The 21,645-nt window shown below is 39.3% G+C and overlaps 2 protein-coding genes and 1 long non-coding RNA gene across 5 annotated transcripts in view; 1 reads left to right on the forward strand and 2 right to left on the reverse strand.

Annotated features, from left to right (window-relative positions):
• LOC123705047 overlaps positions 1–910 on the reverse strand; it is a 50,448-nt gene extending 49,538 nt beyond the window's left edge. For both annotated transcript variants that reach the window (XM_045653611.1, XM_045653610.1), the window contains exon 1: positions 861–910. The gene's annotated coding sequence lies outside the window, so the exon portion shown is untranslated. The remainder of the gene's footprint in view (positions 1–860) is intronic.
• Positions 911–1,558: 648 nt separating this feature from the next.
• LOC123705302 lies at positions 1,559–2,677 on the forward strand. The gene is made up of 2 exons (XR_006753294.1): positions 1,559–1,850; positions 2,182–2,677. It is a non-coding gene; the product is annotated as an uncharacterized LOC123705302 (long non-coding RNA).
• An 8,877-nt stretch (positions 2,678–11,554) lies between these two features.
• On the reverse strand, positions 11,555–21,185 carry LOC123705089 (paramyosin, long form). Of its 2 annotated transcripts, XM_045653706.1 has the most exons (16): positions 20,995–21,185; positions 20,863–20,919; positions 19,539–19,625; positions 18,669–18,835; positions 18,219–18,456; positions 18,015–18,134; positions 17,591–17,857; positions 17,216–17,462; positions 16,573–16,700; positions 14,804–14,916; positions 13,273–13,462; positions 13,033–13,167; positions 12,744–12,938; positions 12,548–12,643; positions 12,179–12,460; positions 11,555–12,063 (listed from the first exon to the last, which is right to left on the reverse strand). In XM_045653706.1, exons 1-16 carry the CDS (start codon positions 21,103–21,105, stop codon positions 11,866–11,868), a joined length of 2,631 nt encoding a protein of 876 aa, XP_045509662.1. In that variant the 5' UTR covers positions 21,106–21,185; the 3' UTR covers positions 11,555–11,865. The 2 variants fall into 2 exon arrangements, with proteins under 2 accessions (XP_045509662.1, XP_045509663.1); XM_045653707.1 differs by lacking the exons at positions 14,804–14,916; positions 16,573–16,700; positions 17,216–17,462; ... (5 more) ...; positions 20,863–20,919; positions 20,995–21,185 and adding an exon at positions 13,534–14,511.
• Positions 21,186–21,645: the final 460 nt, after the last annotated feature.

The raw sequence follows: 21,645 nt of genomic DNA on the forward strand, positions 1-21,645 counted from the left end.
AGAACAAAAGCTTTTTGATTTATTTGCTGCACGAAACTGTAAGTAATTGGAACAACCGTTAATAATAATAGATACATTGAATAAAGGTGTAACAGATATCATATTATAGTTACACACATCGTTATGTTTTTAGGTAGGTTTACGAGCTTCAAATGAAATGAACTTTCAGTGAAAATTGACACATTTGAATATTGTTTACGTAATGCAAATTATACAGAGGCTTACAAAGGGCGTCATTTACGAAAACACATGCAGTAATGAAACTTCAATCGATTCGGTACTATTAAGTAAAAAAAAAGCTGACTTGCATACTCATATTAAGAAAAAACGTTGTTAAGTTGCTTAGTCTATAATAAAAGTTATAAATTTTAATACAAATATACATTACATCCTATGATTTTACATACTTTGAATACAAATATATTATAAATATAAATCTACTAAGATTTATACTTAATGAAGTTAAGTTTATTTCATTGTTTAATATTCCAATATCGTATCAAGCAATATTAATAAGTATATACCACATACTATGGTACCTACATCAAAATATGTAGTAGGTAAATTGAATATTTATAAACAACAATGTTAATGTGAAACAATTTAAGGAATTAACCACTCAATGTCTCAATATTAAGCCCCATTACTTCTTCCAATAAGATTGCACTCAATCTGTTTAAAACCGTCCAAAAACTGCAGAAGTGAACACAAAATTCCGAAATCGTTTATACTTTCAGGGCCCATCACTTAATAGTGTATTGTTTTGTCGCTAATTGCGATACTAGTGTTTAATTATCTGTATAAAGAATACGTAAGTGTTTAGTTATAATGGTAAAAGAAAATAAGGTTATTTAACTAACCTGTTTGGATGCGCGTGCGATGCAAGGCGGGCGGTCGGCGACTGGGCGGGCGGCGGCGACCACTCTGCACTCTACACTCCACTCGTTTTGTTACACAAGAGCGAGACAGCAACGAGACAAACGAGACGCATGCGGGATACATGTTATTTTTCAGCGAATGCATTCGGGAATATTACAGCGAATATTCAAAAAGGGGAAGTAAATTCGGTAAGAGCTTTTGCTAGCTATAATAAATTTTATCATGAGCTTTGCGGTTCTATAGTTTATCATAAACGAGGAAATAAGTGTATATTTGTAAATTCACGTAGGTACTAATAAGTAATAACACCTAATAAACTGGCTTTATGTATACTTGTATGTATGACAAATTATGGCAATTATGGAATTTAAATAAGGAAGAATCTACTTTCAGCTACCTATTTTCAATAAAACGGAAAAATCCGGTGTTCTTGTTTTAAAATAAGAGAAAGAAAACTAAAAATCTCTTATATTACCTATGTATTGATGAAAATTGCTTAACATTTGTTTTGAAAGAGGAAAACTACCCATATTTTCAAAGATTTCCATTCGCCCAACTCACATTACTTATTAATAAAAATATATTGTATTGATTTGAATTCATAAGCTCATGTTTTAAAAAGATTCAAGTGTATCAACACAGCAACACTTGAATCTTATTACAATTATTCTGTAACCTCGTAACGCCCAGATACCTATTAAAAGGCATGCAGCTCGATAGTGGTACCGGCCCAAGCTGTTATCCAACTTTATGACATAAACGCCCACGGTACCTTTTTAAAGGTATCTGACAGTATCTGATTTGAAAACGCCGTAACATTTTAAATTACGCGCCAAATCTAATTACTGTTTTTTATCCGGCTACTGGAAAGTATGTTTTTGTCTATGGTTAAGCAATAGTGCCAATAGAAAAATAAAATATATGTAATTTCCGGCGAAAAGTCTGGCCATCTTGACTGACTAGAGGACGTGGTAGGTTCAATCCATGATTATTGATGCAATCTTAGGTTTTTAACTGAGAGTATCTTACTCTGCTTGTTGACAAATAAGTAAATATTATAATTACATTTAGATTTACGCAAAAATAAAGAATATGCGTGTAAAATAACCTCGTAAAATCTGGATACCTTTTAGAAGGTATAAGAGTATTAACATATTATTGGATTTTAAAAGGTATAAGGGAATAAACCACTAATCAATTTGATTTGCCTTTGCAACTTATGATTTAGACCGTTTTCTCCTTCATAATATAAAGTAAATTATTTAGTCTGTTACAGAATCTTTTAGTACCTATCCTTTTCAGGTAACCCAATGAGAGATGAGCAAATAGATGAAGCTTAAATCAGTCAGATATAGAAAAGTATGAACTATTTGGAGATGAGGATTACAACATAAACCAAAACCAATAAAGCTCTTCCAGTTCTGAAGAATCTGAAAATAATAGTTTTTTTTATTAAAAACCAACTCTTATTTGCAAAATTAAGTATTTAAAAGTTCTATAGAAATATTATATCAATTTACCTACTATCATTCTGATTTTAAAAGGTATATGGGTTGCTATTATATAGTGTTTTTGGGTTCAATTTAGAAACTTGTTAATTTTTGCTTCTGTCATCTGTTGGAAGTGGATTTCTTCTGATAGAAATCCTAAAACACGTGATAAACTAGCCTTTAAAAATAATAAGTACAGAAAATAATGATCATATTGTTCAAAAATTGATATTTTTTTCTCAGATTGTAAGTGTGAGATATGTTTTTGGTCATTAAAATTTTGGAAGACATGTATTAATCCAAATATTTATGTTCATTGATTTTTGTAATATAAAATAAACCCTATATTGTCTACCGCTAATCAATAATATCAAAAATACGAATTTTTTTTTTTTTTTTTTTTTTTTTTTTTTTTATTGTACAATAGGGGAGCGCTTGGCCACAATCTCGCCTGATGGTAAGCTGAGATGTGGCCTAAGATGGAGCGCGCTTCCCTAAAATGTACCTGTTCACTCTCCTCTTGAAGACCTCCAAATTGTACTCGTCGGGGAACACAGATTCAGGAAGCATGTTCCAGTCCCTAGCGGTTCGAATAAAGAATGACGATCCGAACCGCTTTGTCCGGGTACATGGAACGTCAACCATGTGGCGATGCCTGGAATCTGTGCGCCTCGACGAACGATGGAAAAATGGGGATGGCGGAATTAGGTCGTGCAATTCCGCAGCGCACTCTCCAAAGTGTATCCGGTAAAAAACCGATAAACTTGCCACTCTGCGGCGGTGGGCGAGGCTCTGGAGTTTTTTGCCTACTAGCTCATCGTCGTTTATTAGCCTCTTGGCACGCCTCTCTATCGCCTCAAGTGTCTCCAGCTGGTATTTGGCAGATCCATCCCAGAGGTGAGAGCAGTATTCCATGCACGAACGGACCTGTGCTTGATAGAGGTTGAGCAACTGTCCCGGGCTGAAATACTGCCTCACCTTTGCCAGTATACCAAGCTTTTTTGAGGCTACTTGGGCTTTTGATTCGATGTATGAACCAAAGTTGAGAGTAGGCGTTAAGGTGATACCAAGAAGCTCGAGGTGGTCAGTTATCGGTACGGATACACTTTGGAAGGACGGAGTTAGGTTGAATGGACTCCGTTTAGCGGTGAATAGACACGCCTGGGTCTTGGTCGCATTGAACTTGACCAGATTGGCCTCGCCCCATTCGGAGACTGCCTGTAAGGACAAGTTCATGCGTTCGACCATCGCCTCCCGTAGAGACTGGATTTGTGCCGTACTGGCTCGCGCGCTGGATGCGTATCTCTCCACAACGGTGCTATCGTCTGCGTACCCATAGATACCGGGTTTCAGCAGATCGTTAATGTGTAGCAGGAATAGTGTTGCGGAGAGAACTGATCCTTGAGGGACCCCGGCATTAATAGCCAATTGGTCGGACGAGCAACCGTCGACGACTACTCGAATCGACCGGTCTCTCAAGAAATCTGAGATCCATGCGCAAAAACCAGTAGGCAGACCGTATGATGGAAGCTTGCCAATAAGACTATCATGCCAGACCCTATCGAAGGCCTTCGAGATATCGAGGGAGACTGCGAGTGCCTCACCATGATTCTCGATGGCCTCACTCCAGATATAGGTGGCACAAGCTAGAAGATCCCCAGTGGACCGATTTCGGCGAAATCCGTATTGGCGGTCACTGAGTAGATCGTTCGCTTCTAGGTGCGCCATTAGCCTGCTGTTCAGTACACGCTCCATAGTCTTGCAGAGTATGGACGTGACTGAAATTGGCCTATAATTGGAGGGGTCGGCACGACTGCCTTTTTTGGGCACAGGCTGCACGTTGGCAAGTTTCCATGATTTCGGTACTTTTCCAGTCATCATCGAAAGGCGAAAGAGGCGTGTCAAGACAGGAGCGAGCTCAGGCGCACAGGTTTTAAGCACTATGGCTGGTATCCCATCAGGGCCACTAGCTTTGTTCACGTCAAGATTTCGTAGCGTTTTCAGAACCTCAGTCTGACGGATGCGAATTTCTGGCATGCTCACCTCGCATCCAGGTAGACTGGGAGGTTTGGCGCTTGCGGGATCTAGACGTGAATTTTCTGCGAACAGAGTAGCTAGTAGGTTCGCTTTCTCCGTGGCAGTGTGAGCCAGCGACCCATCTGGTTTCAGCAGTGGAGGAAGTGAGGGGCGGCAGAAATTCGATTCAACCGACTTTGCCAGGGACCAAAACGCTTTGCTACCAGAAGGGTAAGAAGCCAGTTTGTTCCCTATACGGCTGACGTGGTCAAATCGAGCTTTCCGTAGAGCCTTTTTGCAGGACTTGGCGGCCCGGTTGAAGGCTTTCTTCTTCTCAGATACGTCCTTGGCCTTGCGGTGTCGAGCATCAGCCCAGGCTAGATATGCCTCATGTTTAAACGCTTCAGCGCGTCTACATTCAGCTCTGAACCAGGGTTGAGCTTTGCTGGACGTGGCTACATCGGAGAATGGAATGTAGTATTCCATTCCCTGCCGCAGCACATCAGTCACAGCATCCGCACAGGTTGAAGGGTCTTCAGAAGAAAAGCAAACAGGCCGCCAGGGATAAGATGCAAAGAAAGAACGCATCTCGTCCCAATCTGCTGACTTGTATCGCCACACGCGCCGCGAGCCCCTGGGACTGGGGTCGGGCGGCGAGTAGACAGATACAGATTTCACCAGACAGTGGTCGGAGCTGCCAAGCGGCGATGAAATCGCTACCGAGTAACGGTCTGGATCGGTTGTCAGCAGAAGATCCAAGCAATTGGCTGTATGGCTCTCAACATCAGGAACCCGCGTCGCTCCTTGAACCAGCTGGGTGAGATTTAACGCTATAGCGAGTTTACGCGTCTCTCTCCCAGCGAGGTCAGTGCACTGGTATGGGTATAGCCACTCCTGGTGGTGGGCATTAAAATCCCCCAGAAGCACTAGCTGAGCGGAAGGGTATTTGTGTTGAGCAGCATCCGCCGCCTCACTTAGGTACTCTGTGAGCCTGATCGTCTCCTGGTCTCCGCTGTGCGCTCGGTAGACACAAGCATAGATGAGTTTCTCTAGGCCTGTGTCCACCAGCATCCAAAGTACAGAGAAATGGGGGTCTTCAAGGTAACGGAGACGCCGACAGCAGATGTCGTCACGTACGTACGCGCACACACCTGACCGAGCTTTAAAGTTATGCTCCAGGGTGTAGCCGGGATACGATAGGTACGCCTGATCAGACGGACATCTAATCTGCGTCTCCGTGAGGAACAAGATACAAGGCTTGCTAGTCTCTAGATGGAAGTGGACTGCAACGAGGTTGGAGTGTAGACCTCTGATGTTAGTGAGGTCTACTTTCAGCGAGAGGGAGTGCTGCCGCTGTACAACGTTTTTCTTGTACCTTGTCTTTTTCATTATTTTAATGGAGAGTGAAGTAGGTGTGAAGACGGCAGTGAATCGAGGCGCTATACTTCTAGACCTGAGACGCACATTCAGAAGCTACACTTATGGGGACTAGTCTGGAGACTGCGGGGACGCCCGAGCCCCCCCAAGGATGTCCATAGGGCCCTCTCGTCCGGTCGCCAACCGGCACTATGGCGCATCTTGGGATTTTTCGCTAGTTGGCGGGGCAGCCTTTCACATGTGGCTAGCACGCTACTTGGGCCCCCTACTGACTAGCGGTCGGCCAGCGGTGAACCGTGCCTCGGATCCCGCTACCCTCCATGACTAGTCCCCAGGTGCAACAACGTAAGTGTGCATCAAATCGTCGAGGTTGTATAGGCGCAACTGATTCGACCCGTCTTCACCAAGGCTACATCAGCTTCATCGTGTCGGAACACGGACGCTTGGCGACACGTCTTCAGCTGATGGGTGGTCATTATAGCCGCGACGACTGTCTCCCACCATGTCACCTGTTTAGCACCACCCAGGGGCCACGTGTAGGGTATCCATACTCCGGGTAAACTCCTACGGACGAAGGTGACTCGGCCCCCAAAATTTTGCGAAATCGGGTTTTGTAATACATTAAAGCCCATATGCCTAAATAAAGAATAACGAATTTAGGGTTATTTAGTGTCTCAAAACCTTCCACTGACATACATTTACATGCAGAAAAAATCCCACGCTCATACGGAAATAATAAGGCACTTTTTTTAGATTTCATCACCTCTGGGTCCGCACCATGTGAACCTTTTAAAAGGTACTTGGGCTGCAAGCCAATGTTTGGTAAAAATAGCCTGGGCGTTACGAGGGTAAATCAAAAATATCGTTTGAAATATCTGAATATGACTAACTATGTATCCTTTATCATAGTTATTATTGCTACTACTACCCATTTATGTATTTATTCCTCTATTGTACCTACCAAAGGTTGTCTTTAGGAAGAAATCGCTCTAAGCGATAAGACCGCCAATTGTACTTATTGTAGGTTCAAGTGTTACAAGACATACATCTTGTTTTTTTATATTTAAGTGCAATAAAGTATTTATAAATAAAAAATAAATAAATATGACTATACAATACCATACAATACTTATATCTTTTTGTTTTTTCTACATCATTGGTAGGTTTCAACATTTACAAAACTAGTTAGCGGTTAATAATATTTATATTTTAATATGGAATAAATCTCATCTTTATTTAAAAGTTGTCATAGGTACTGCTTGGAAACGGCTAGACCAATTTATATCAAATTTTAATATGTATTTTCGGTAGGTAGCTCTATAAATTATAACATAATTTCATACTTCGAAGTGATTAGTAGGTACTAGACAGGACAACGTTTGCCGGCTCAGCTAAATATTTTTCTTACTATACCTACCACATAATATTATAATATTTTAATTGATTTTTAAACCATTGTCTGTATCACTTAGCGACATCTGTGTATTCTTTTAGGTATTTTTTGTGTAAGTATAAGAAATTTGTGTAGTGCAGGAATAGTTCAATAGATGGCGTATGCAACAAAACTATATGAACGGTTAACGCCGTTTTATTCTAGGAGGTAGCAACGTTGACAAGTGAGCATTTTAGTATAGTTGGTTCTTTGATATGATGTTCCTCTTCCTCTTGCTATTTCGGTTACAGTCCGGGCTGTCTGGCTGGCCGCAGTGGTTGCGTTTATTAGTGCGCATCTTATCTGCACAGGAAAATATCCTTAATTTAAAGTCATTTTTTAACGCGTAATTTTTAATCGTTTGCCTTTAGATAGATCCATTAGACATACATTTTTTATTGCAAGACGTTTTTTTCGTTGTTAAATAGGTGCCAGACGCAATTTTTATTTCAAAATAATTAAAATATCATCGAAATAAGTGAAATTCCATCAACATGAGTCCCAGTGAAGGATAAGTAATCACTGTGTTACTTATACTATATATAATATTCATTTTACTATTTACAGTTTTTTTGCAACAATCTACCATATCGCCTCCTTTTTCCCAACGAACCTCAAATAGGACGTTAATGTAAACTTGATAAAAACCAAATATCATCAAGAAATTAAAGACTTTTTAACGGATTTTAAACGCGATTTATTCATTGTATCATTTTCCCAAGTCTTTAATTTCAAAATGTATAATACTCGCGTAAAATCAAACACTAGAAAATACAAATATCATCAAATTCATATTTATACCCAAAAGTGTAATAAATATGAAACCATCTATTAAAAATATTAGTTTACTAATTATTCAATATAAGTATTAAAAAAGGATAATATAATATAAATAATAAAGTTATTACTTACCTTTTAAGCGGACTCATGTTGATGTAATTTCACTTATTTCGATGACATTTTAGTTATTTTGAAATAAAAATTGCGTATGGCACCTATTTTACAACGAAAAAAACGTCTTGCAATAAAAAAATTATGTCTGATGGATCTATCTAAAGGCAAAAGATTAAAAATTACGCGTTAAAAAATGACTTTAAATTAAGGATATTTTCCTGTGCAGATAAGATGCGCACTAATAAACGCAACCACTGCGGCCAGCCAGACAGCCCGGACTCTAACCGAAATAGCAAGAGAAACAGTATATCAAAAACCCAACTATACTAAAATGACTTTTTTTTAAACGTTGCTAGCTCCCGTACTATTTGACTTAAAAGTTTTTCACTTTTTTCAAATTACTTTTTAATACTTTTGATACAATATTTTGATGAAATACTACAAGGCTAACGAAGCTAGCGAACGCGAACGCGAGCGCGAACGCGAGCGCGAACGCGAGCGCGAACGCGAACGCGAGCGCGCACGCGAAAACGAACGCGAACGCGAGCGCGCACGCGAGCGCGAACGCGAGCGCGCATGCGAGCGCGAACGCGAACGCGAGCGCGAACGCGAACGCGAACGCGAACGCAAGCGCGAAAGCGAACGTGAACGCGAGCGCGAACGCGAACGCGAACGCGAAAGCGAACGTGAACGCGAACGCGAGCGCGCACGCGAAAGCGAACGCGAACGCGAACGCGAACGCGAGCGCGCACGCTAACGCGAACGCGAACGCGAACGCGAACGCGAACGCGAACGCGAACGCGAGCGCGCACGCGAGCGCGAGCTCGAAAGCGAACGCGAACGCAAACGCGAACGCGAACGCGCACGCGAGTTCGAGCGCGAAAGCGAACGCGAACGCGAGCGCGCACGCGAAAACGAACGCGAACGCGAGCGCGCACGCGAGCGCGAACGCGAGCGCGCACGCGAGCGCGAACGCGAGCGCGCATGCGAGCGCGAACGCGAACGCGAACGCGAAAGCGAACGCAAGCGCGAAAGCGAACGTGAACGCGAGCGCGAACGCGAAAGCGAACGTGAACGCGAACGCGAGCGCGCACGCGAAAGCGAACGCGAACGCGAACGCGCACGCGAGTTCGAGCGCGAAAGCGAACGCGAACGCGAGCGCGAAAGCGAACGCGAACGCGAGCGCGAAAGCGAACGTGAACGCGAACGCGAGCGCGCACGCGAAAGCGAACGCGAACGCGAACGCGCACGCGAGTTCGAGCGCGAAAGCGAACGCGAACGCGAGCTCGAAAGCGAACGCGAACGCGAGCGCGAAAGCGAACGTGAACGCGAGCGCGAACACAAACTCAAACTCCAACACCAATTCGAATTCGAACGCGAACGCGAACGCGAACTAGTACTTGTAGATCATAAAATTATTTATACAAAAGAATCAATACATTATTTGTAGATGTAGCTTCCTACCATTTTAATAAGAAACGGCTACGAAAGAATAATGTGTGCGTGTACTTGTGTACACACGTAAGAAGTGAAACTTCTTTATAATCTTATTTTTCCAAAAATTATATACATATATGCAACTTTACAGAAACGTCGTCGAAGACATCGAATCACGCGTGGTAGGGATAAGAAAAAAATGGCGCGTAACGAAAAAATGTTACACTAAATTTTTTTCCAACCCCGATAAAGAAGTTTCACTTCAAAAAATCCAGATGCTAATATTAAAAAGATAAATTTGAAAAAGAGAAAGGTAATTTGAAAAAGTAATTCTTAAAATATTTCTTAATTAAATTTAATTTAAGTCAACTTTGGAGCGCCATTACAGCAGCAGCAAAAAATAAGGAAAAAAAGTTTCATCAAAAGACCATATACCTAATACAAAATTGGTCAGAAGTAACTTTTTTGTAAAATGTATAAAAAAATGGAGCAAAAATTTTCTCATTTCTTATTGGTTACTTCTATAAGTTTCAATTTAGGGCAAAAACACATATATTTATGGGAAAAAATTTGTATAACTAGTTTGGTTTCAAAGGGCCCCCAATTCTTGTGTGCCCAAAGGCCCCGGCATAGTCAGACGGCCCTGATTATTCGGATGTGTACATATAACATACTAGGTTTTCGCCCGCGGCTTCGCACGCGCAGTCAAAGAAAAACCCGCATAGTTCCCACGCAAATTGCGTCATTTTCCCGGGATAAAAAGTAGCCTATGTCCTTTCTCGTGTATCAAAATATCCCCATACCAAATTTCACGAAAATTGATTCAGTAGTTTAGCCGTGATTGAGTAACAGACAGACTTTTCCTTTTACTTTCGCATTTATAATATTAGTGTGGATTTGGATGTGTACAATTGTACATATAAGTAACATATTAAATCTAGTTGTGCCCGTGGCTTCGGTTATATGAGACTGGAAAACAAAACTTATTATTCAAACAAAAATAATACACAAGTAAATATTCAAGTAAGAAGGCTTTATCTGTTTTCATACAACATAAAATATCCTATAATTTTATAATAAACTAGCTTACCGCCCGCAGCTTCGCCCGCTTTCTCTTAAACGATTTGAGATTTAAACTATTCTATCTCTCAAGTTGGATCGAACTGCACATGGTGTGCGAATTTTATTATAATCGGTTAAGTGGTTTGGGAGTCCATTGAGGACAAACATTGTGACACGAGATTTATATATATTAAGAGAAGATATAAGCACTTGCGAAAACAGATTCTTAAAAAAAAATGAGACTTAAAATTAGGTTCCTAATTTTTGCTAAATTCGAACGGATTATCTGTTATCATTAACTAATAGATAAAACTAGCTGGTCTCGCCAAACATATTTTTGCCTTACTTTTGTCACACAGAGGTATAAAATAAATAAAATAGCTGTTGACTGAATGAATTATCTAATAGGCACACAAAATTACACGAGAGTCGGCCTAGCCGTTTTGGAGGAGTATGGTTACTAATTCTGTGACATGAGGATTTTATATATCAGAGGAGATATTATAGAGATAGATATGTTATTTCGAATTGATAAATTGTTTGTTCCCTGTTCATACCATCCTATAGCCAGGTTTGTTAAGTTTTGCGAAAAGTAGTTCTATATTTTCTACTTATTGTCATTAAATTATGATTAATTAATATCAAATTATAAACTTTACATACGATTACTTTTAATACGATTTTTAAATCAATTTCACAAATAAAACTCATTTCGTTTTTAAACTTTTATTATTTTTTTACTCTTTAACATAAATAGCATTTATTTCATTTATTTTTAAAATTAATTAAAGTTACAGTTACAAACGTATAGTAAGTAGGTATATGTATTGCACAATTAATAAATAATAATCATATCATAAAACAACAGTTTCTTCACTTTCAGCTAGTGCGCCTACGGATATATAGGCGCGCGATGTTCTCGTGTTTCATAGCGCCGATGACCTTTTTAGACATAATAATAAAAAGCTTTTGGGTTTATTGGTTCCTTTATTTCAATTATTTAGCATTACAATTAAAAAAATGACAGCGGGATGAACGGTCGGCGAATGGCTTAGGCGATGTGGAGACACGGCAGCTTTAGGGCGAGCCACGGCGCCGAGCGTCCGTCCCGGATCTTCTCCGATTGTGTTTAGATGGCACTAGTGGGCTTTTCGTCCTCTAGTGCTATCTATCGGAAGTAAAACATCACTTATCGAACGACTAGGCTTAACCCGACCGGAATTGTGCCCCTTGATGTTGGTGAGAAATGCTGGTGTGGCGGGGCTAAGAGTGAGTCGCTCACTCTGTGCTGAGTGCGCGGGATTCCTGCACTAAGTACACCTGTGAGCCAGGTACGGTAGAAGTGGTGACGAAAGTGCGGTGCTTAGCGCGGATGAGAGAGAGATTGCTCTCGGCAGTTTCAGCGCGGTCCTCGGCGGCTTCGAGCTCGCGTTGGAATCGTCGCACCCTTGTGACACTTTGTTGAGAAACACCCTCCTACAAATTAAAAAAGTATACGTGATTTAGATGTTTTACACTTCACAATATTTTCCTCCTTATTTCCATTACTTATACTAATTAATTTTATCAAAGAAGATATAGAAAATTTTACCTGTTCCTGCAACTGCCTCTTGTAGATGTTGACCTTCTGGGAGCATTTTTCCAGAGAGTCCTGAAGAAGGACGATGTTCTTTTGGTCTTCTTCGCATTGAATCATGATCTCCTTGAGGGAGCGCTCCTTCTTGCGGAGGATCTTGATGGTTTCAGCGTGTCTCCTCTTTTCTTCGTCAAGCTCAAGTTCCATGTCCTTAATGCGGGCCTCAAGTTTGCTGATGATACGCTTGCCACCAACAATAGCGTTAGCCTCGACTTCCTCCAGACGGACGGAAATGTTCTAAAAATGGCAAAATCATTGAGTATTATATTCATCATGTCATCATAATATTGTCTAAAATATAACAACGGAGGAATCGCAGGTTACCTTGACTTCGATTTCAAGGGACTTCTTAATAGCCTCAATCTTGACAATCCTCTCTTGTTCTTCGTGCAGGTGCTCAACGGTGTGCTTCAGCTCAGTCTGAAAAGGTACGATTTATTAATAATGTATAGAATTAAAATATTAGCAATTATTCGCTTGTTTACGTAGATACACGTAATTTCGTAAAAAAGCTAATTACCTGTACGCGCTGGTATCTCTCGTCAGCAACGCGCAGTTCCTTGGTGATCTCGTCGTAGTCAGCAGCGACAGCGGACAGTTCTTGTTCGATCTTAGCCTTGCTGCTGGACAGGTTCACGTTGATGACGGTAAGTTCATTGATGCGCGTCTGGGCTTCTTCAAAGGATTGTTCAATGGTGCGCTTAGCACGGAGGGCCTAATAATTACATAAATACCATGTTACTTTGTGGTCCATTATATTTTCATACAAGAGACATTATGAATATTCAGATCTAAATTTTTTACTGTACCTGTTCGTAATTGCCACGGATCTCTTCAACTTCACCAGTGAGAGATTGAATTCTGCGTTGAGCAACGCCGTATTGGTCAAGGGTCACTTGCAACTGCCTTTGAATCTCGTCGTAGTGGGTCTGGATCTCGGTAAGCTGTTGAAGTTGAAGATTGTTATAATTAATAAAACATAATATGGGAAATAAATAAACTTATGATTTGTTCAACTTATTCGTTTTAAAATAAATCCATCGTTGTACCTGCAGAGATTGCTTCTTGATAGTCTTCTGCAAGTCAATGTTGGTCTTGTTGGCAACGTCAAGAGACAGCTCCAGTTCGGTGATCTGGATCTGCAGCTTCTTCTTGATGCGGGTGACCTCGGTCTTGAGCTTGGTCTCAGCTTCCACGACACGAGCGTTAAGCTGCTCAATTTCAATGCTGGTCTGTTTGCTGTTAAATAATAAATGTATTAGGTTGATTGGTTAACACGATTAAATATTTAAAGCTATATTATTAGGTACCTGCTGCTAGCTAAAATACTCATATCGAGTTTATCAAATTGTTTTATTGTTTCTTTTAATTCGTTCAATTTTTCAACGTATTCGATATTTATATTCGGTATTTCAGTTTCTATTTGTACAAGACATACTTTAGGCGAAGATTCACTCAATGTTTGGATAGATTTAATTTTAAATTCAGGAGGTAAAACATCATCTAGGTTTTGATGTTTTGTATGTTTAATTGCTAGAGATTTTGACTCTTGCCAATCATCATTAAATTTGAGATTTTTCTTGTATGTTCCCTTTTTATTTTCACTTAATACATTATGTTTACTCTCCTCAAGTAATGTGTGAGCAATTGCTTTTGCAGATTTTCCGCGGTATAATTTTGCTTTAGATCTGAGCTCAGATTCTATAGCTGCATTCGAACCTAGTCTTGCTAATTCTCTTTCAACGTCTGCTAACATTTTATTTTGTCTTTCCTTAAAAAGTTTTTCTTTTTCCACTTTTTTCCTTTTAGTCTTAACCGTTACACTCTCGGTTTCAATATGTTTTGTTAGATTCGCAGCAGCTGCGGTTTTAATGACTGAAAACGGAGATCGTTTGCTAACACTCATTGAACTCAAATCTCTCTTCGCCTGTTCAGCAACATCCCGCGATATTTTTCTCAAATCGTGCTCTGAATAAGCTTTAATTGGTTTATCAAATCTATATTTTTCTAAACCTCGTTCGTTATTCCATGGCAAATGAGGCGGCTTCACAGATTCTCCTTGTTGTTTTGCTGTGATATAGTCAATCATGGGTTGGTAAAAATTGATTCCATATCCGTAATTGTCCTCATATATTGCTGTGGGAGGCTTATTCCACTTTGATTCAGGCATTTTCATAGGTGGCATGATGATTTATTTGTTTTTTTTAATTAACACTAATTTAATATTTTTGGATGCACTGATTATGAATTAGCATAATGCACTGTCGACTTTAGTGCTACACTACAACTGTTATGCCAGCCAGCAGCAGATTTGCGAAGTGCAGTTTTGGCCAACCGGAGACACTGCTATATTTAAACGGGAATCTTGCCAATTCATTACACAGTAGAATATTTTGATTGAACGTACATAGACCGCACCGGATATGACTGTTTTTGCTGATTGATCGTTATTGATCTTAAACCTAGTGTTAACGTTTCAAGATTTTTCACTTGACCCTATTTAAAAATCTATTATCATTACCCAAGTCATTTTCTACACAGGAAATGCATTAAGATAAATATTATTAATGTGTTAATTACCGGATGGATTCAATTTCTTCCTCCTTCTCCTGGAGACGGCGTTCAGCCTCATGACGGAACTGTCCGAACTCAGCGGTCAACCTCTGCGAACGCTGTTCTTCGGCTTTACGGCCCTAAATACAATATTCAATTATTAGTAATGTTTCAATACATCACTGCAATACCATTATTGCGATGACCATTCATACCTTAACATTAAAAATATGTTTTTAGTTAAATTAAATGTGACCTAAATCTTCACGAGGGATTAATTTTCAACTGAAAAACTTACTGGAAAATTTTCCTGTCTAATTTTTATTTGAGATCTAGGTACAATCAATCAATAATATCAATTGTTTTTCTTTCTCTAAAATAGGCTCAGTGAGCGATGAATGTGCCTGCACAAGAAAGAATTTAAAAGGTAAAAAGAAGTCAAAGTAGTTTTATTTAATTGCTATAAACATAGTAAGAGAAAATTTATCGGAATGCAAGCGCGAAACCTACGCATAATATATTTTCAGAATCAGTCGTGTGACGTAATTTCGGTTAAATTGATTGTATCAGTTGCCAACACAAATGCTTCGGCAAATAATCAATTAAATTAGTTTATTTGGCTCTAATGCCGTCACCTGAACGATCATTAACTATAATTAAAATTGCCGTGACGGCAAACGTGCGAATTTATATACAATGTAGTCATATTTATATTAGACATTCGTGGGTAAAATAGATTCTAATTATTTTAAACTTGTACTAAGTATTCTGTATACATGGTAGATTCTGATTAGGTATTATGTATTTATCATAAGTAGCCCTCGTATAGCTTTTCGCATAGCAACTAGGTATACCAAAAATAATTTATGTAGATCTGATTAGCGTAACTATTTCGTTACAATTAGGTTCTTCTTCAGTATACACATTGTTTACTTCATGAATTATCCAATAATTCAGTCTATTAATTGCGCCTTACCATCCAATGGTAATATAATATAATATTTTATGAAACAAACTGTGTTTGTTCTACTTTTGGATATAGAAAATGTAATAAAATGATAGAAAATAGAAAATTCATAACTATTTATCAGCGCTGTAATAACTCCTCCTAATTAAATGTTATTCAATGTAGGTTTAAATTAATAATTTAGGTTTTCTGTCTTGTTTATGAATATAGAATACTATAAATACTGATGACTCGTATATAATTTAATCAAAGCCTATGTAGAGTATCTTAATCTTCTTTTTGAATTGAAAGAGTTAAAGACGTCATTTGGAGATGGTTTTTAAAAATAGGGACTTACGAGCATGGCCAGATAAAGTAAGAATTCGATAAAATGTTTCTCAAATCTTGTGTTTATGTAATTATCACTTACATCCTAATATATCCTCATCTTCGAGTTATAAATGTGTATGAATTAAAGAAAGTGTTATTTGTGTAACAATAATAATTCATGTAAGTAATGTTGTGGTAATGTCTATGGAAGAGCGAAAAGTTCTACCCTTAGGTTCTACCACAAGCATTTAAAATTTTAAATTCTTAAAAGGATATCTCAATGACTAGAAAAACTGTCAACAAAATTGTTACTGAAAAATAATATTGACTTTGAAGTTATACTTCTTTAGGCGCGTAGAGTAAAATTTCAAGGTGGCGGCATGGCAATACCGTCACGTCATGCCAAAGAAGTTTCACTTCTGACACGTGTGCTAGGCACAAACTCTGAGGCTCTTTTTGATGTTCATTTTGAATGTTTTTTTTTTGTTTTTTTTTGCTTTTTTTTTTCAGGTTTACTTACAGCCTCAGCTTCCTTGTAAGCGGCGGTGAGTTCTTCTCGCTCGTTCTCAAGACGGCGCAGCTCGATCTCGAGCTCGTGAAGACGGCGGGTCAACTCAGTGACAGTGGCGCGGGCGTCGTGCAACTCATCTGCAATATAGCGTAGATTAATATTTGACACACACATTACATACTATTTAGTACAGGATATTTTACTTCAATAATTCATGTTTTATATTAAAACTAGTGGTCCGCCCCGGCTTCGCCCGTGGTACCAACATGTTTAAACTATCCTATCTCTCAAATTGGATCGAACTGCACATGGTGTGCGAATTTTATTATAATAAGTTAAGTGGTGTAGGAGTCCATTGAGGACAAACATTGTGACACGAGATTTATATATATTAAGATTGTTAATTCGGGAGTATTTTTAATGCGGGAGTAGAACTTTTTGTACCACTGATTCCTTGAAAAGTTCTATTTTTTTGTAACTAAAATTAATGCTATCTTACTCATAATTTAATAGCAGCTTATAAAATTTTGCAAAATAATTACTATGAACTTTTTTTAAACCGATTTTATTTATTTCTTTAAACTGTGTCTGTTATACATAATGTATTCAGCCATTATCTCAGCTCTGTACATATTAATATAATGTATCTTACCACCCAGTTTCTTGTTCTCGCGGCCAAGAGCGTCCTTCTGCTCGCGAGTCTTGTCGAGCTCGTGGCTGACGCGCTGGAGCTCGGTCTGCTTGTTGCGCAGGTCGCGCGTGCTCTGTTCGTAGAGCTGCACTGTCTCTTCCAGGCGAGACTTGATCTCGATATTCACGCGTTCAAGCTGTTCAGTCCTCTTCTGCAACTCCCGAGCAGTTCCGTTCGCCTTCTCCAAGTCGATGATGAGCACTTCAACCTGAGGATACACAATTCTTAAGTATTTGATTGTAAGACGTGAATTTTAAAGTATCTGGCTAGTTTGGAAATTTTAATAGTTTTCAGAAAAGTTAACTTTTGCTTTATAATATTATCTTTATTACTTACTTCGCTCTGGAGACGAGACTTCTGCTTCTCAACGCTGTTGATTTTAACGATGAGGGTTTCGATCTGTTCTTCCTGCTCTTGGATGCGGATGGAGTACTTGCGACGGATTTCCTCGATTTCCTCGGCCCTAGCGGCAGCCTCAGCCTCGAACTTAGACCTCCAGTGCGCAACCTCTCCGTTGGACTTAACCAGTTGACGTTCAAGGTCCAAACGAGCCTCAGATTCCTCTTCCAGTTGGACGCGAACGGATTCCAGGTCAATCTCAACCTAGTCATCAAATATTTATTTAATATAATTTCTTTTGCCATGCATACAATTGAACAATATTTCTAAATCCGATTCTTTTAGAAAAGAGCTCGATTTTAGAAAAAAATTATTGTATTGCTACAAGTAGATAATTTGATAAAAGTGGAGTAAATTTTACCTGGTGAAGGTTAGCCTCAAGAATTGAGCGCCTTCTTTCATCATCTTCGAGCCTACGACGCGCGTCCTCGAGCTGGCTGATAACCTGGCTCTTAAGGTACAGTACGTTTTCGATGTTCACCTGTAATAAATTTACATACGTTATGCTTAATTTAGAGTAAACTTACGTCGAATAAGATATTCAACAATAGGCTATCAAAAGTACCTTAAGGTCCTGAACTTCCTTAACGAGCTCAACATTTTCTTGGGAAAGGCGCTGCTTGTGTGATGTAATATCAACAATGGTGCGGTTCAATTCTTCAATCTTGACGTGAAGTTCGCTGATGGTGATCTCAAGACGTTCACAGGTCTTTGAAATTGTGATCTTTTCCTTGCTTATGTTCTCCACTTGGGCCAACAGCTCGTAAACTTCAGCCTGGAACTTAGACTTTTCCTTCTCGACCCTGGGGACAAAGAGACAAAAATGCAACCAACTGCCATAGTCAAGAAAGTTTATGATAACAGCGGATAAATAATGGAGTCCATGTAGAGTGGTGGATATAAAACGCTTAGCTTAATATTTAACATAATTCGCAGCAGCAATAACAAAATACATAAATAGGTTAGTAGATGGTCATATGATACAGGTGATTGGTGTAGGAGCAAATGTCCTCACCTGCTTTTGCTGTGGGTGAGTTTGTCGATTTGCTCCTGGAAGTCGACGATGATTTCCTGGTGCTTCTTCTTAAGCAAATGAGCTGTTTCCTCTGATTCGAGATGGACATCTTCAAGGAGCTTACGAAGCTTGGTCAACTCCGTGTCTCGTTTTCTGTTGATCTCGAACTGGAAAATATACGAATGGATTTCAAATTACATCCCCATATTTATGTTTACAATTTGGGGTACGCATTTGAGATTATATTTCTTACTTAGGATGTATAAAATGTGAATAAAAACTTCGACCTATCTTACATTTATTATCAAAATATACGTTTACTAGAATTGTATTGCTTCTTGATCTTCGTTTTCGTTTAGTATATTTCTGTAGCTAATAAAAAAACATAAATAAAAAGGATGTAGGTACCTAGAATACAATAAAAGTACACAGACAAACATACGAATAATATTCGCAATAGCATTTTAAATTTTTTGCATAAAAATTCGCAAGGCAACATAATGTATAGTAGGAATAAAATAAAGAAATGAGGTGAGAAATATTCGAAAGTACCATAATAAAATAAAATATAAGTATTGCTGTTCTTCTTCTATGGTTTCTTTACAAATCCCCAGTTTCTTTCTTCTTCATTTAGATTGTATTATGATTGTTTTTAAATCAATATTGTATGTATTTTTCTCAATATTTTATTCTCTTCACATTTTCAATTAAATTCTTTATTTTCCGTAACTCCATTGGGATACACAAAAGATCCATATCTATCCCATTGTTTTCTTCCTTTCTGTTTTGTCATAGTCGTTATCTTATAGTATCTAGTTTATTATTAATAATATAATATATAATACAAACTAATATGTGATGAAAGTTTACCTGACTCTCAGCTCCACCCTCAGCCTCCTCAAGCCTTTCCGAGAGCTGGATAACTTGTACGCTCAAATCTGCCTTCTCTCTTTCGATCTGTAAATATTAAATTATATGTTAATTTTCCATATCCTTAATAGAAAAATAATATTCAAACACACACTAGAGCACAAAGGTAGGTCATGCGGTTAAGGCAGACTATATTGTTAAATATAATATATATTATATTATACCAAGTTCGTTGAATTATTATTGAATTTAGAATTAAATAAATCACATTTAAAAAATGGAGTTAATATTTATTAATAGTCTATAAAATTAAAAGAAAAGTTGTGAAAATTTATTAAAGTACCCGCTTTAACTGTCAATAATAAGCAGATGGAAAACATCAAATAAGTTGAAGTTATAAATATTGTTCAAAATGATTGTTAAAATTCACGTTTTCTCGTTCGATAATACGACCTTCACATACTTCAGTATAATTGTTTCAATCTATTATGAGAGCCAGTTCAAGTCACAGAGTTGTGACTAATCCGGATATTTTCGCCAGTAACTTCTGGATCTATTATTATATTTCAATATTGTGGCATTCTCGGCGAACAAGCATCTTTTGGCCCAGTTTCAAAAATGAGATAGGAGAACGAGAAGTTGAGATTTAAGAGCTTCGCGCATAGCTAGCTAAATATATCACAGCGAGTATGATGTCTGTTGGGAAGGATTATTCCGCGGGCTGCCGTCGCGGGCGCAGCGCGCTGTCACCAGTCGCGCGCGGCCCTCGGGCAGCGTTGCGCCGTGCAACACTCCAAAATAGAATAGGCGAACGTTACGATGTAATCATCGGTCACCCATATTAAATAATGTTCATTATGAAATACTAATTTTATTTATTATATATAAATAAATAAAATAAAAATACATCTATTTTCAATCATCTGATATGGAACATAATTTCTAACGAATAATCTATTTCGTATTAATGAAAATATATTTTATAATATAGTAATGTTAAAAAGCACATAAAATATACTAGCTTTTGGAATTTTTCTGTTGTAATTATTAGCATATGATTATTACACTTAACATTTATTATCAGCACATTATCCTTGACGTTCCATTAGTAAAGTTTATAATAAGCAAATTTATTTAATTGTTATATTCATATGAGAAAAGGCTTTTCCAAAGAGAAACTTTACGTAAGGGCGTAAAGGTAAGGCGGAAAATCGAGGGCGGCGGTATTAATAGAGGTATCGCGCGCCCCGCCCACACCTGCGCCGGCGCGCCCGCTATGGGCGCGCCGGCCGCTCATATCACATTTCGCGCGTTCATCGCTTACCCTCTGACGTAGCTCCCTTTCGGATTCCAGGTCATCTTGGAGGAGACGAATCTTGTCCTGAAAAATATAACATATTCTATCATGTATCCGCAAAACACTTCACAAGCACTGCACTGATCGAACGGCCGGTACCTCCAGCCTGGAGAGAGCACTCAGGTCGGTGCTGTACTCGATGTTAACGTCGGTGGTGCCGCCGCCGCTGCTGCGGTAGGTATACTTGGAAGTCTTCGCCACGGCGGACATTGTCGCTGGTTCGTCTCTCGGTCGGCAGTCGGCGCTACGTTACCGGTCGGGCACCGTTCGACTAGTGAGAGCGGGAGCGGGTTGCGTGCGCGCATCAACCGCCGGCCGCCCGCCGCGCCCGCCGCCCGCCCGGCCCCCGCGCGCGTCGCCGCTGCTGCTCCAGGCCGCCAGCCGCCTGGAGCTCACGGATCGTGTTACCACCCCCGCGCACCCCTCTGTCGGCCTTTTATAGACACGCCCGCCTTTACGTCTTCGTACTTCTCTTTTATTTGTTTTGCCCAAAATATTGGCGAATTTTTACCCATATCGCTCGCGCGCGGGTGCAGTTGCGCCCATGCTGGATGTTGCGCATGTCGCGCTAGGTCCAGGTTTCTGCGGAATGCCTGGCGGGCTCTGGCGAGCGCCACCGACGACCCACACAAAGAACCACAAATCAATTGAACTTAACAATGAACTTCTTGTACTCTTAAATCGATCTCAAGAAGTCAGCAGTGAACGTTTTGATGTTTACAAACATCAATCAAATCTAAATTTAAACCG

This window comes from Colias croceus, chromosome Z, assembly GCF_905220415.1.
Source record: "Colias croceus chromosome Z, ilColCroc2.1".
Classification (NCBI taxonomy): domain Eukaryota; kingdom Metazoa; phylum Arthropoda; class Insecta; order Lepidoptera; family Pieridae; genus Colias; species Colias croceus.